The 13,197-nt window shown below is 38.6% G+C and overlaps 1 protein-coding gene across 1 annotated transcript in view; it reads left to right on the top strand.

Annotated features, from left to right (window-relative positions):
* The first annotated feature begins 7,436 nt into the window (after nucleotides 1-7,436).
* LOC128026866 (iron-sulfur clusters transporter ABCB7, mitochondrial) overlaps nucleotides 7,437-13,197 on the top strand; it is a 29,201-nt gene continuing 23,440 nt past the window's right edge. The window contains exons 1-4 of the mRNA XM_052614114.1: nucleotides 7,437-7,653; nucleotides 8,864-8,944; nucleotides 9,466-9,540; nucleotides 11,786-11,905. Of these exons, the coding sequence (XP_052470074.1) occupies nucleotides 7,504-7,653; nucleotides 8,864-8,944; nucleotides 9,466-9,540; nucleotides 11,786-11,905 (426 nt within the window). The 5' untranslated portion in view covers nucleotides 7,437-7,503. The remainder of the gene's footprint in view (nucleotides 7,654-8,863; nucleotides 8,945-9,465; nucleotides 9,541-11,785; nucleotides 11,906-13,197) is intronic.

Genomic DNA, 13,197 nt, shown 5'->3' with positions numbered 1-13,197 from the left:
TGCTTTACTTGTTTAGTGATTTCATATGAAGGTCATATGATTGTTGTCCTTTATTTGTCTTTCAGAAATTTTTGGGTAACAGTCTCAAATAGCAAAGATTATCACACCACATACACTCACCTAAAGGATTATTAGGAACACCATACTTAAACTGTGTTTGACCCCCTTTCATCTTCAGAACTGCCTCAATTCTACATGGCACTGATTCAACAAGGTGCTGAAAGCATTCTTTAGAGATGTTGGCCCCATATTGATAGGATCGCATCTTGCAGTTAATGGAGATTTGTGGGATGCACATCCAGGGCACGAAGCCCCCGTTCCACCACATCCCAAAGATGCTCTATTGGGTTGAGATCTGGTGACTGTGGGGGCCATTTTAGTACAGTGAACTCATTGTCATGTTCAAGAAACCAATTTGAAATGATTCGAGCTTTGTGACATGGTGCATTATCCTGCTGGAAGTAGCCATCAGAGGATGGGGACATGGTGGTCATAAAGGGATGGACATGGTCAGAAACAATGCTCAGGTAGACCGTGGCATTCAAACGATGCCCAATTGGAACTAAGGGGCCTAACGTGTGCCAATAACACATCCCACATTACACCACCACCACCAGCAGCCTGCACAGTGGTAACAAGACATGATGGATCCATGTTCTCATTCTGTTTACACCAAATTCTGACTCTACCATCTGAATGTCTCTACAGAAATCATCACAGACTCATCAGACCAGGCAACATTTTTCCAGTCTTCAACTGTCCAATTTTGGTGAGCTCATGCAAATTTTAGCCTCTTTTTCCTATTTGTAGTGGAGATGAGTGGTACCCGGTGGGGTCTTCTGCTGTTGTAGCCCATCCGCCTCAAGGTTGTGTGTGTTGTGGCTTCACAAATGCTTTGCTGCATACCTCGGTTGTAACAAGTGGTTATTTCAGTCAAAGTTGCTCTTCTATCAGCTTGAATCAGTCGGCCCATTCTCCTCTGACCTCTAGCATCAACAAGGCATTTTCGCCCACAGGACTGACACATACTGGATGTTTTTCACTTTTCACACTATTCTTTTTAAACCCTACAAATAGTTGCACGTGAAAATCCCAGTAACTGAGCAGATTGTGAAATACTCAGACCTGCCTGTCTGGCACCAACAACCATGCCACATATATATTGTGACACGTGTCCCGTGCTCTCGTCAGCGTCGCCCTGGAAACCGAACAGTCACACCTGCACCTGCTCGTCATGGGCTGGGCAGCCAAACCTGTGGCCCATCAAGCTCTGGTTACATAAACCCAGCAAACAAACGCAGAGGTGAGAGATGTCTCCACAAGACTCGGCTAACCCCCATGTTCTGTTGTTTCTGCAGAGAGCAGTGTGTGACCACCAGCCCCACCGCACACTGGAGAGCACAGACCCACACCGCACAGCGCACCAAAAGGAGAGGAAGCGTAGCACCAAACCGCCTCACACCACCACTTTACCCCTTATAAAATCCATCCTCGCGTCGTGTCCTTTTCACCCTGCCACTATATATCAGTTCAAAAACGTGATAAACAGCATTTTTTAAAAAAAGAAATTGAGTTTCCACCAAAATCAGTATTGTATCTGGTCTGTACTAAAAAGTCACTTTTAAAATTTAAGCAAAATGCAATATTCGCAGAGTTTTTAGGTCATGTTTTCTCCTTTTTTTTCGAACCACGAAACAAAAGCAAGTCTCCTTTTTTGCAGAATGCGATATCCACTCAACCAATCACAGCGCACCATTCCAAGTACTGTAAACGGTAACAACCAATCACAGTGCACCATTCCACATACTGTAAACAGTAACAACCAATCACAGTGCACCATTCCACATACTGTAAACGGTAACAACCAATCACAGCGCACCATTCCACGTACTGTAAACGGTAACAACCAATCACATCGCACCATTCCACATACTGTAAACAGTAACAACCAATCACAGTGCACCATTCCACGCACTGTAAACAGTAACAACCAATCACAGCACACCATTCCACGTACTGTAAACAGTAACAACCAATCACAGCACACCATTCCACGTACTGTAAACAGTAACAACCAATCACAGCGCACCATTCCACGTACTGTAAATGGTAACAACCAATCACAGCGAACCATTCCACGTACTATAAACGGTAACAACCAATCACAGCGCACCATTCCACGTACTGTAAACGGTAACAACCGATCACAGCACACCATTCCACGTACTGTAAACGGTAACAACCAATCACAGCGCACCATTCCACGTACTGTAAACGGTAACAACCAATCACAGCGCACCATTCCACATACTGTAAACAGTAACAAACAATCACAGCACACCATTCCACGTACTGTAAACAGTAACAACCAATCACAGCACACCATTCCACGTACTGTAAATGGTAACAACCAATCACAGCGCACCATTCCACGTACTGTAAACAGTAACAACCAATCACAGCACACCATTCCACATACTGTAAACAGTAACAACCAATCACAGTGCACCATTCCACGTACTGTAAACAGTAACAACCAATCACAGCGCACCATTCCACGTACTGTAAACAGTAACAACCAATCACAGCACACCATTGCCATTGCATGGACTTTAGACAGTAATAGCTTTGCTTTGAATTCAACCGGCATCCTAGTTTTCCTCATCTACTTTGTGATAAACAAACATTGATTCCATGATTTTATAGCATTTTGGGGAGAATATATATATATATTTTTTTATAATAAATCTTTTAAAATCAAAACCTAGTTTTGAGTTTGTGTTATTATAACCTAAAGATTCTATGTGAAAGTTTGAAACAAAAATTTTCTGTTTGCCATTTTCTTGGTAAAGAAAATAAATTGTTATTCAAATCAATAAAAATGGATTTATTGCATTTTGGAATCAAACTCTAATTTCATTTATACCTTATATATATAATTACTTTAATATTACTTTTATTTTATATTTTCTGCATGTATTTAGCAAATGAAAGTCTCTGATCCTTGGGTACACAGCAGAAGATAATCTGGCTTATTTTGTGCTGATTTCGCCCCTGGGTGGTTCTAACGATTATTTTATCAGATTTTCCTGTGGTGTGAGGTGTGTTAAGAGTGACTGAATCTACTTGGGTGAACGTCGGAGGCGCCCCGATCACGAATTGTAAATATTGCATATGTTGTTCAACATCAGAAATCGTTATGTGCGAGGACAAATGCTCGTACGATCTGGAGATTATCACATGAAATGAAACAATATGGGGCTGAAATGCCGTTTGTTCATGCACCTACACAAGCGTTAACAAATCAGGCTTCAGTACTCTGAGAAAAACGGTTTTCCCCTAGCATAGTAAATACAATGCTCAATCCTGTTATCTCAGAGAACTGAGGTTATGTTATGTTATTAATCACTATTAACTGAGTTTTTTTTTTTTTTAAGGAAAAGCTGAAAGACTTTCACATTTAATCTTCACAGAATTATTAGGTGTAAGAATGCCAGCCGTGAAATGTCCATTATTGTGCTATTTTGGAAGACTCATCTTTGTGCCATTCAACACTTGGCTATCTACCAAGCACTGTAATTTCCCTAGGAGGTCTACAATTATCACTGATGGCTGGATGTTGAATGAATTAAAAATGCTGAACAGAATGCGAAGGTCAGCTGGAACAGAACAGAGAGATGGCAGCTTTCCGATTCCACATTTATAATGGCAGGTAATATCTTGAATTTTAAGCAGGCCACAATGTACAGAATATTCATTGAAGACAATAAGGACGTTCTCTTTTTCAACGCAAAGCATGATAAGAACATTCTCAGACCTGCCATACTGCTCAGAATGTAACTCATGCAATCATAACTTATAGGCCTAAGTACTTAACAGACTGTATTAACATTAATTTAATTAAATATAGTATGTTGTTTATTTTTTTTGTGAGATTGTTGTCCTCTATAGATGAGAGGGGAAACTGTTAAAATGATGTGCCACCCCTGACAGGACGGGGGCGCTGGTGTGAGAGCAAACAGTAATTATGCAGTAAACTAAACTATAATTATAGGTTAATTTGGTTCATACGAAGTAAAGAAATCAGTCCGCAATGAATCACATTTGTTACATTGTGAGATTTTTATTTTGCCGCCTGTCGGTCAAAACACATGTGAACACAAAGCTATATTTAAACGTTGTCATGTGACAGAGGTGTTTTAAAATAAATCATACTTTGGAGCAGTGTTTGGAAACATCTACGCTTCGAAACATCAGTTTCACCTCAGCAATCCATAATTCATCATTATTTTGATTAAATTAAATTAAGTCATGGATTTAAGCCATAAACAGGTCTCCGGATCTATTTATGCTATTTTTATATTCAACAGGATATACTTAGTTATCATGTTTATGCAAAGTGTCCCACATTTGGTTTTTGACATCTGAAAATTACTACAGTTTCTGTTTCAACAATTTACTCCTGGAGTCATATTAAGATCCAAAATATATCTAGGAATAAACCATATAGAGTCTGAAGATGCCAAACCAAAAGTTTGATAAGACACAATATCTAAAAGGGCTTTAATATATCATTAATACTTCTTGAGTTACAGGTATCCTGCTTTACAGGTTTTCACATTGTTTTGTAGAAACTGCTGCAGTGGAACAGAAAACTTGGAATTCATGGAAGAACTGGACACAGTTGCCAGTATCAGGAGCATTTCTCACAAGCTCCCATACAAGCTCAGAGAGAGGTGGCATACAAAAGAGTTCGAGTTACAGGAAAAGAGGAGTAACATGTTAATGATGGTAGATCTACACTGAAAAACAATCTTGCAATGTCCCAAACCCAATATTAAAGACTGCACAAGGTCCCTGGAGAGGATTGTGAAACAAAACCCAATCAAAAATGTGGGGGAGACTCACAAAGAGTGGACTGCAGCTGGAGTCAGTGCTTCAAGAACCACTACACACAGACGTATACAAGACATGGGTTTCAGCTTCGCATTCCTTGTGTCAAGAGACTCTTGAACAACAGACAGCGTCAGAAGCGTCTCGCTTCAGAAAGGACTGGACTGCTGCTGATTGGTCCAAAGTTATGTTTTCTGATGAAGGTAATTTAGCATTTCCTTTGGAAATCAGGGTCCCAGAGTCTGGAGGAAGAGAGGAGAGGCACACAATACACGTTGCTTGAGGTCCAGTGTAAAGTTTCCACAGTCAGTGATGGTTAGTGGTGCCATGTCATCTGCTGTTGTTGGTCCACTGTGTTTTCCGAGGTCAAAGGTCAACGCAGCCGTATACCAGGAAGTTTTAGAGCACTTTAGCTTCCTGCTGCTGACCAACTTTATGGAGATGCAGATTTCATTTTCCATCAGGACTTGGCACCTTCACACAGTGCCAGAGCTACCAATACCTGGTTTAAGGACCATGGTATCCCTGTTCTTAATCGTCCAGCAAACTCGCCTGACCTTAATGCCATAGAAAATCTATGGGGTATTGGAAGAGGAAGATGTGATATGCCAGACCCAACAATGCAGAAGAGCTGAAGGCCACTATCAGATTAACCTGGGCTCTCATAACACCTGAGCAGTGCCACAGACTGATCCACTCCATCCCACGCCGCATTGATCATCAGTGAGAGGTCAAGAGAAGACACAACTGAAGTGTCCGTAGAATACAAATGATTCATCAATATTGCAGAATGGTCAATAAAAAGTTGAAAGATTAATGACACTTTAATCAGACTTAAGCTCTTTGCACTAAAATCATTATATCTGCACTGTTTATTTACCTCACTGGTTTGCACTCTATCTGCCATGCTGCTTTTCTTATCTTTCTTTTTATATGACCTCTTTGTACTTTGTATTTTATCTGTATTTAATGTTCTACTGTTAGTGTTATCTGTGTGCACCAAGGGTCTGAGAGTAACACGATTTCAATTCTCTTTATGCATGTGCTGTACATGTGGGAGAATTGACGATAAAGCAGACTTGACTTGATTTGAAAGATGGACATTACATCAGCCCTTCAGGGAAAACGACTCCGTGTTGCTTAAAAATTACCAAGTAGCAAAAAAGTGACTTCAAAGTTTGAAAAACAATAAAAGCAAGTTCAATAATACTCACTATAAGGCTGTATTATATTTCATGTTTATTCGTTTATGTTTCTAGGTGAAATGATTGCTGTTGCTCAGGCATTATCGAGCACTGCATGAGCTTGCACAGACTACTAACAATCTTTATCAATCAAATCAATATTTATCCAAAGTGAATCTCACAAGATCTGAGGATCCACTAGTATATTGGGCTCAACATAAACATCTGTATCCTCATTTAAACCAGCTGGCACTGACATTCCTCTGTTCCATGCGAAAGGATCTTTTCCAAGGCCGGAGAGGTTCTGTCCAAAAGGAGGAATCGTCTAAGCCCCAACACACCTGAAAAAATTCTGTTCCTCAATAAAAATAATGTGTGATCCTTCCTTCACCCACCCCAAAGTGCAGTGTGGCAGTTTGTTCCTCTAAATCAATAGTCCCATAAGCACAACACTGCACTAAAACTAGTAAAAGTTTAATGCACAAAAAACAACAGAAACAATTCTTAACCTTTCCCACCCCACACTTTACGGTTGCAATTTGCGTTATTACACTCCCTCCACCATAAGAACTACACTCAACACAGTCTCGCTTTTGTTGTTCCTACTGTCACTATCTGTGTGTGACAGTTGTCTCTGCACGAATAAATTCAGACAGAGAGAGAAACATATTTTATTTGATACCCAGGCAATGGACAAATGTCTGCTCAGGTCATTGATCCAGTATTAATTTATTGGTCTGCTATTTCTTTGCACAGTAGCTAGGTGTCACTAGTGAGCAATAATGTATGAAGCTTCGAGTAATGAACCTTTCGATGCGAGCGGTCTCAGCTTTCTTTTACTGTCTATGGGTCTCAGTGGCTCAGGAAGCCTCATTTATCATTCATTACTGATTGTCACCATATTCTAATTTATTGAGATTGTGAATTGGTGGGTTTTGGTTCAATGTGAGCCAAAATCATCACAATAAAAAGAACTAAAGACTTAAATCACTTTAGTCTGTGTGGACTGAATTAATTTAATACACGAGTTTCACAGTTTGAGTTAAATTACTGAAATAAATGAAATTTTCCTCAACATTCAAATTTCTCTCTCTCTCTCTCTCTCTCTCTCTCTCTCTCTCTCTCTCTCTCTCTCTCTCTCTCTCTCTCTCTCTCTCTATATATATATATATATATATATATATATATATATATATATATATATATATATATATATATAAAATTGTGAAAAAATTGTGCTTATATATAAATGTCCATGCTGGCAGGGTTTTTTTCTGGTTTCACAACATACACTCAATGTCGCCCTTCAGTGCTGGAGTTGCATAAAAGCATCACGAACAAAAGCTTATCTCTATTGGCCACCGCAGGCGCATGCGCGGAAGTGACGTGGCGCGTGACGTTCGCTCACTCAGCCCGTCGGTTCAGCATGGCGCCGCTCTCGGTCTCTCTGAAGTGCGGATTTCACTTGCAAAGGCGTAGATTGTCCCTGTTGCTCCAGCAGAGCAGCGCCGTTCACGGGTGGAGCTGTCGCGAGCACCGAGCGGCGGATAACCGGAGACAGTGGAGCACTTCCCAGGTAACGTGACAGTCACCTCTGTCACACACACACACGCACACACACACACACTCCAGGACTCAAACTTCACACACTCACTAGAGTTCACTAATCTGTGACAGTTCAGCTGCTTGTATCGCTGTGTGCATGCTCCTCTTTATTCTGTCCGGTGTTTACTGTGGCAGGAAGTTGTCATGGTCCTTCGTGACTAATGAAACCGTGACTCCTCTGTTGTGTAAACGTGAATCTCTCTGTTAGTCAATCTTAGGATCTTTCGCTGTTATAGTCAACGCGTTTACACTATATCCTGGTATATAACATCAGCGGATTGGTTGATTCGAGTATGTACACTACTGTGTCTGTTGTAGATCGTTTCAGATTTAATTGGTAACCTCTGGTTCGGAGTTAACTCCTTCCCTCCCGTGGGTCATGTGGTATGAACATGTGTGCTCAGATAAGACTGATCTCTCCCTCTCTTCAGCTCATATCAGTGTAACACGAGACCGAGCCCTGTTTACACTCACAAACCCCTTTGTGATGTTGTGACCGAACTATCTTTTCTCTCTCTGACACCTGTCAGAGTCCTTGTGACATTGACAGCTGACATTGTTATTGAAAAGTTGGTATGATTCATTAGGGTCTTCATGAAACGTCCTCAACATATTTTGGTGAAAATTCCCCAGTGGTCATGTAATAAAAAAAAAAACCTTGTCAGCAACTGCGACCCATTTTGGTGCATGTCTCTTTAAATGCTAATGAGCTCTACTGACCCCGCCTCTCGGCATCTAAAATAGCATTCAGATGTATTTACACAGTTAATGACGTCACTTTGCCAGGAATCTGTGAACGCTGAAAATGAGTGATAGCTCACAGTGCATTCTGTATAATGTGATCATAATTGAACTTACTTAATAAGTAGCATCAATGCCAGTGACCAGTAATATATTAATTGTTCAGAAGCATGAGGTTAATTAGCTCCATGGCCAGAACTAGATTAGATTTACTGATGCATTTTGCTGTAGTGTACACCAGTCGTTACATATCACATAAAAATCATACGTCATATTTCACCAAATATGCCCCCAATGGAGCCAGCTGAAATGTGAACTTATCTTTAAGAGTAGGTTTTTATGTATAATGCAACTTTGGAAACAAGTTAAACTATGGACCTGATACTAAAGTAGTCCAGTGAAAATGTTAATGTGTTTGATATTTCATGTATTTCATTCAGCTGTCAAGTCAAAGCCGAGCATCTTCAGTATGGGCCAACAGCAGACGTCCCAACAGCCAACAGATCCTAGAAACAGTGAAAGTGAGTGGAAAATACAAGACACTGATATGTGTGTGTGTGTATGGGTCAAAAATGTTAAGATGTACGCATCAAAATAAATGGACAGAAGGGATTTTATGTCCATAGAAAGGACATTAAATGCAAGTAAAGTGTCTACTTTTAAAGAATCAAAAAGTTTTTGGAGAATAAAATGTCAAAATTTGGTTGAAATATTGTTACGTTATCATTCAGTGTAACACAATATTTATGTAGGAATTCAGACTTCATTCTTATTCTGATTTGTGCACAGTAAAATATGTAAAAGAATAAGGGGGATATTCAATTTGATTGTGTTTCAAATGAGTTAAACGCGTTGAGTTGTCTCGGCCACTGTACCAATTCATATTTGTGTTGAAAGTAATTAGTCTTTTAATAAGCCAACGATTGACAGGGCAACAATTGAAAGATTATTGTTTTTAATGCATAAACCATTATTTGTATAAAAATAAATAAAAAATGCAGAATGCAGTGGGAAGTGTAATGCGTGGCTTGGTGTGTTTTAGTGTTTACAGATCTCAGAGAGACCGTGCTGGCACGGAAATGCAGGTGCAGGACTCAGTGCAGACCCCAAAAATGTGGTAAGGCTTTTTTTTTTTCTTGCTTCTATGTAATTGAGCTTAAATATTGATTTTTTTTTACACAAAACATGACACTTATATTAACCGATGACAGCATAGTGCAGTGTTTTCCATTGATTTACACACTGACCAGCCACCACTGCCTTCAGCTCCCACATCTCACAGACATGACCATGACTTTAGCACTATATTCAGCAACTCTCAGACCCCTTTAGAGACCTTTATTCCAGAAAAGGTACATAGTGACAAACCTAGGGCCATTTTTGGATGAAGCTTAGCTTTCATTCAGTTGTAATATGTCACCAGAACTGCCCCGCGAGCACGAGGTCTGACTTTGTGCACTCCCAGATCCACTACATGCATACGATGTATGTCTCAACGCAAACACCACACAGTAACTTCAGTTAATGAATCAATTAAATTAATTTATAAAAGTGTTATTGTAAATGGTGAAATGATTCAATGGGTTAATAAAATGTATTATAAATAAATGAATAAATAATACATTCATATGAAAGTATAACACAACACAAATGAGTGATTGCTCTCTTGAAGCAAGACACACACAGATCCTTCACATCTTGTAATGATTATATTATATTATATTCTGTATTGATTATACATCAGCAATCACAGAATCTGTTGTAGTTTCATGTTTAACACTGGATGTGAGAAACTCAAAGGTCTTCACAACATCAAAGTTTGATTAAACTTGAAAATTAATGACATATTAATCTATAGTGTAATTTACTTATAATAATGATACTATAATGTATTAAAACATTTATCACACAATCAAGAGATTTTTTTTCTGACAAAATTATAAATTAAACATTAATAAAACACATTATTTGACAAAAATGCAAGGTTTTGTTCTAAAAGAACTGATGTGTTTTTATTTGATAACTTTTTAAAAGGTTAATCTAATTGCAAATTAATTTGTTAACCACAGTTTCTGCAGATCTGTATTAAATTATAAAACACATTTTCAACTTTTGAAAAAATAAATAAAAATAATTATAATAATTCATAAGGTCCTGGTATTGTCAAAATTTTTAGGTAGTTAATTAAACATATTTTTTTTTCAATATTATTATTATTTTAATTCATTAAAATGTGACTCATTAAATGAATGGTGTTGGTCTGCTCATCTAGTCTCTCCTCAGATCTGGTCCCCACTGCAGAGAGGTGTTTGATTATATATGAGCCTCATTATTAGTAATGTTTAATGTTTCTGTTCATGATGGATCTGAGCTGGAGTCAGATTACTGCTCTCTTTCTGCATACATCAACACATCATAATGCACACTCAAACCAAACATCATTCAGAGACCAGATATCATTTTTGATATCATTTTACTAGTGGTTGCAGGACACTATACAGTAGGTCATTTATATACGTGAGGATTGCAAAATAAAGGAAACTGACTTAAAGCTGCAGTAGGTAACTTTTGACGCTCTAGTGGTTAATAAACAGAACTGCTTGCGTGTTGCGGAAGAACATCGTAGCCGGAACTACTTCTCTCTGTTTATGTCTAATGAAGAATCACAAAGGTACTGGGTTACTCCGCCGCGGTATCCCCGAAGCAATCTAAAATAGTCTGAATATATACACTTATTATAGGTGCACCCTAGTGATTCAGGACAAGCTAAAAACACGGTTTGGAAAATGGATTCATGGTGTACTCGCTTATTATATACATTTTTCTACATTTTGAACACAAACAAAGTTACGGACCGCAGCTCTGATTGGTTATTTTTTACCGGGAGCGATGTATTTCTGCAAATGGCAATAGGACACTGGGAGGAGCCAGAGGAGCTTGATTTTTTTCACAGATTATCCGTCTCATATTCTACTGTCAGGACATAATGACAGGTTTAACAAATATGTAAAAAATATTTTTTTTACAAAAGTTCCCTACAGCACCTTTAATATAGTAGACTACCAGTAAAATTGATTACAATTTGGGAACAAGATTATTCCAAAACTTTGACCTGAACATGTTTAGCTTAAGATGAAGTTGTTCTGACATGGTTTAACCCTTGAGTTCTTGTCATATTGTATAACCATTATAGCAAATAATGTGTGACATGTTGGTGTCTGAATACTTTTTACAACTTGATAATTTGTTGGGATGCTCCTATTTAAACATTCTGTTTTGGCTTTAATGAGCATGTCTTAAGAGAATGAAAGGTAATTGTGTGCTTTTTAAACTGAGAAGTGCTCTATTTCTGCTTGTTGCAGATGAAGGAAGTGAACTCGTCGAAGATCCTTGCAGCCATGCTGATGTATGTTTGGCCCAAGGACAGACCGGACCTGCGCGCTCGAGTGGTCTTATCACTGGGTCTCCTCGCTGGAGCCAAGGTGCGTTTCTTTATTATACCATCATTTATTCTCTTCTTATACAGTTCTAGTCCTGTGACAGAATAAACATAGAGGCTGTTTGTATTTTGATATGTTGTGATTGATAAAATAGTTGTGGTCGACCGATATGTGTTTTTTGACCGCCGATATCTTAGAAAGTAGGGGGGCAGATAGCCTTTATTATTATTTTTATTATTATTATTATTAATATTCAAGAAATTTGAAATCCTTTAAATAAAATAAATAAAGCAGAAAAACTTTGGCCGATATTTAACAAATTGCCAAATATCGGCCGATATATCGGTCAACCACTATAACAAAGTGAGGGATGTGCAGTTCTAAAGAAATGAAATCAATAAAAGTAACACACACACTAAAACACACTAACTAACACCAACCAAACTCTAAACTAAACAAAAGAAATATTAACATGAATTCATCAGTTTCAGCCGCTCATAACCTAGTGTGCTTGAACAACTTCACTCTGCGTGCTGTAAAGATGTAAGTCACGTCACATACTAACCTGGTCCCATCGCTATGTATGGAGAAAGGACATTATAGATGTTCAGATTTAATCCTAAGCTTCAGCAAAAAGCATTCAAATAATCAGTCATGCATGGGAAATGTAAACTGTTTAGACTGTTTCTGTTCTTTAAGGTTTGTGCCTGTACAACTTCCTTGAATAAACTCTGGTAGACGGAGAGTCGAGTCACATCATAAACTCAGTAGAACAACACTATGATGAGTAAAGTTTCAACAGAAGCAAACTCTAACACAGAGAAACTCTGAATTGGAAAAACCAAGTAAGAGCCAATGCAGGAAACGCAAACACTCCTCCCACACTCGTGTCACATCTGGGTCTTTAAACACGCCTCCTAGCGTCTGATTGGCTCTGGCAGATCATCGTCCAATCACAAGACCTGTGAGATGAGACGGTGAACACCCCTCCCAAAACAACACTGGATGTAACTAGGGCCTTATGAAATCGGTTTTATTTTTATGTTATGTATAATTTTTTGCAAATTTCATTTTTTACGTTTACATTTTTCTTGATTCCGTTTTTTTCCCCATTTAGTTTTCCTGGACTCCTTTTTAATTGTTAAATTATAAATTGATAAAGACTGCCAAGGGCTTCATAAATGCATAACTCCCTTTAATTATTAGCTTGTCCTGACCGCTGACATCTTGTCGTCCCGTGGTGCAGAATTCAACGTGGAGAAAACCGTACTCTGTTATTGAGCAAGAAAGTAATAAAAGCTTGACAAACCTTCATCTCTGTTACAGAAAGGTTT

This window comes from Carassius gibelio, chromosome A14 (assembly GCF_023724105.1).
Source record: "Carassius gibelio isolate Cgi1373 ecotype wild population from Czech Republic chromosome A14, carGib1.2-hapl.c, whole genome shotgun sequence".
Taxonomy (NCBI): domain Eukaryota; kingdom Metazoa; phylum Chordata; class Actinopteri; order Cypriniformes; family Cyprinidae; genus Carassius; species Carassius gibelio.
This window is presented reverse-complemented; position numbering and strand designations above follow the sequence as displayed.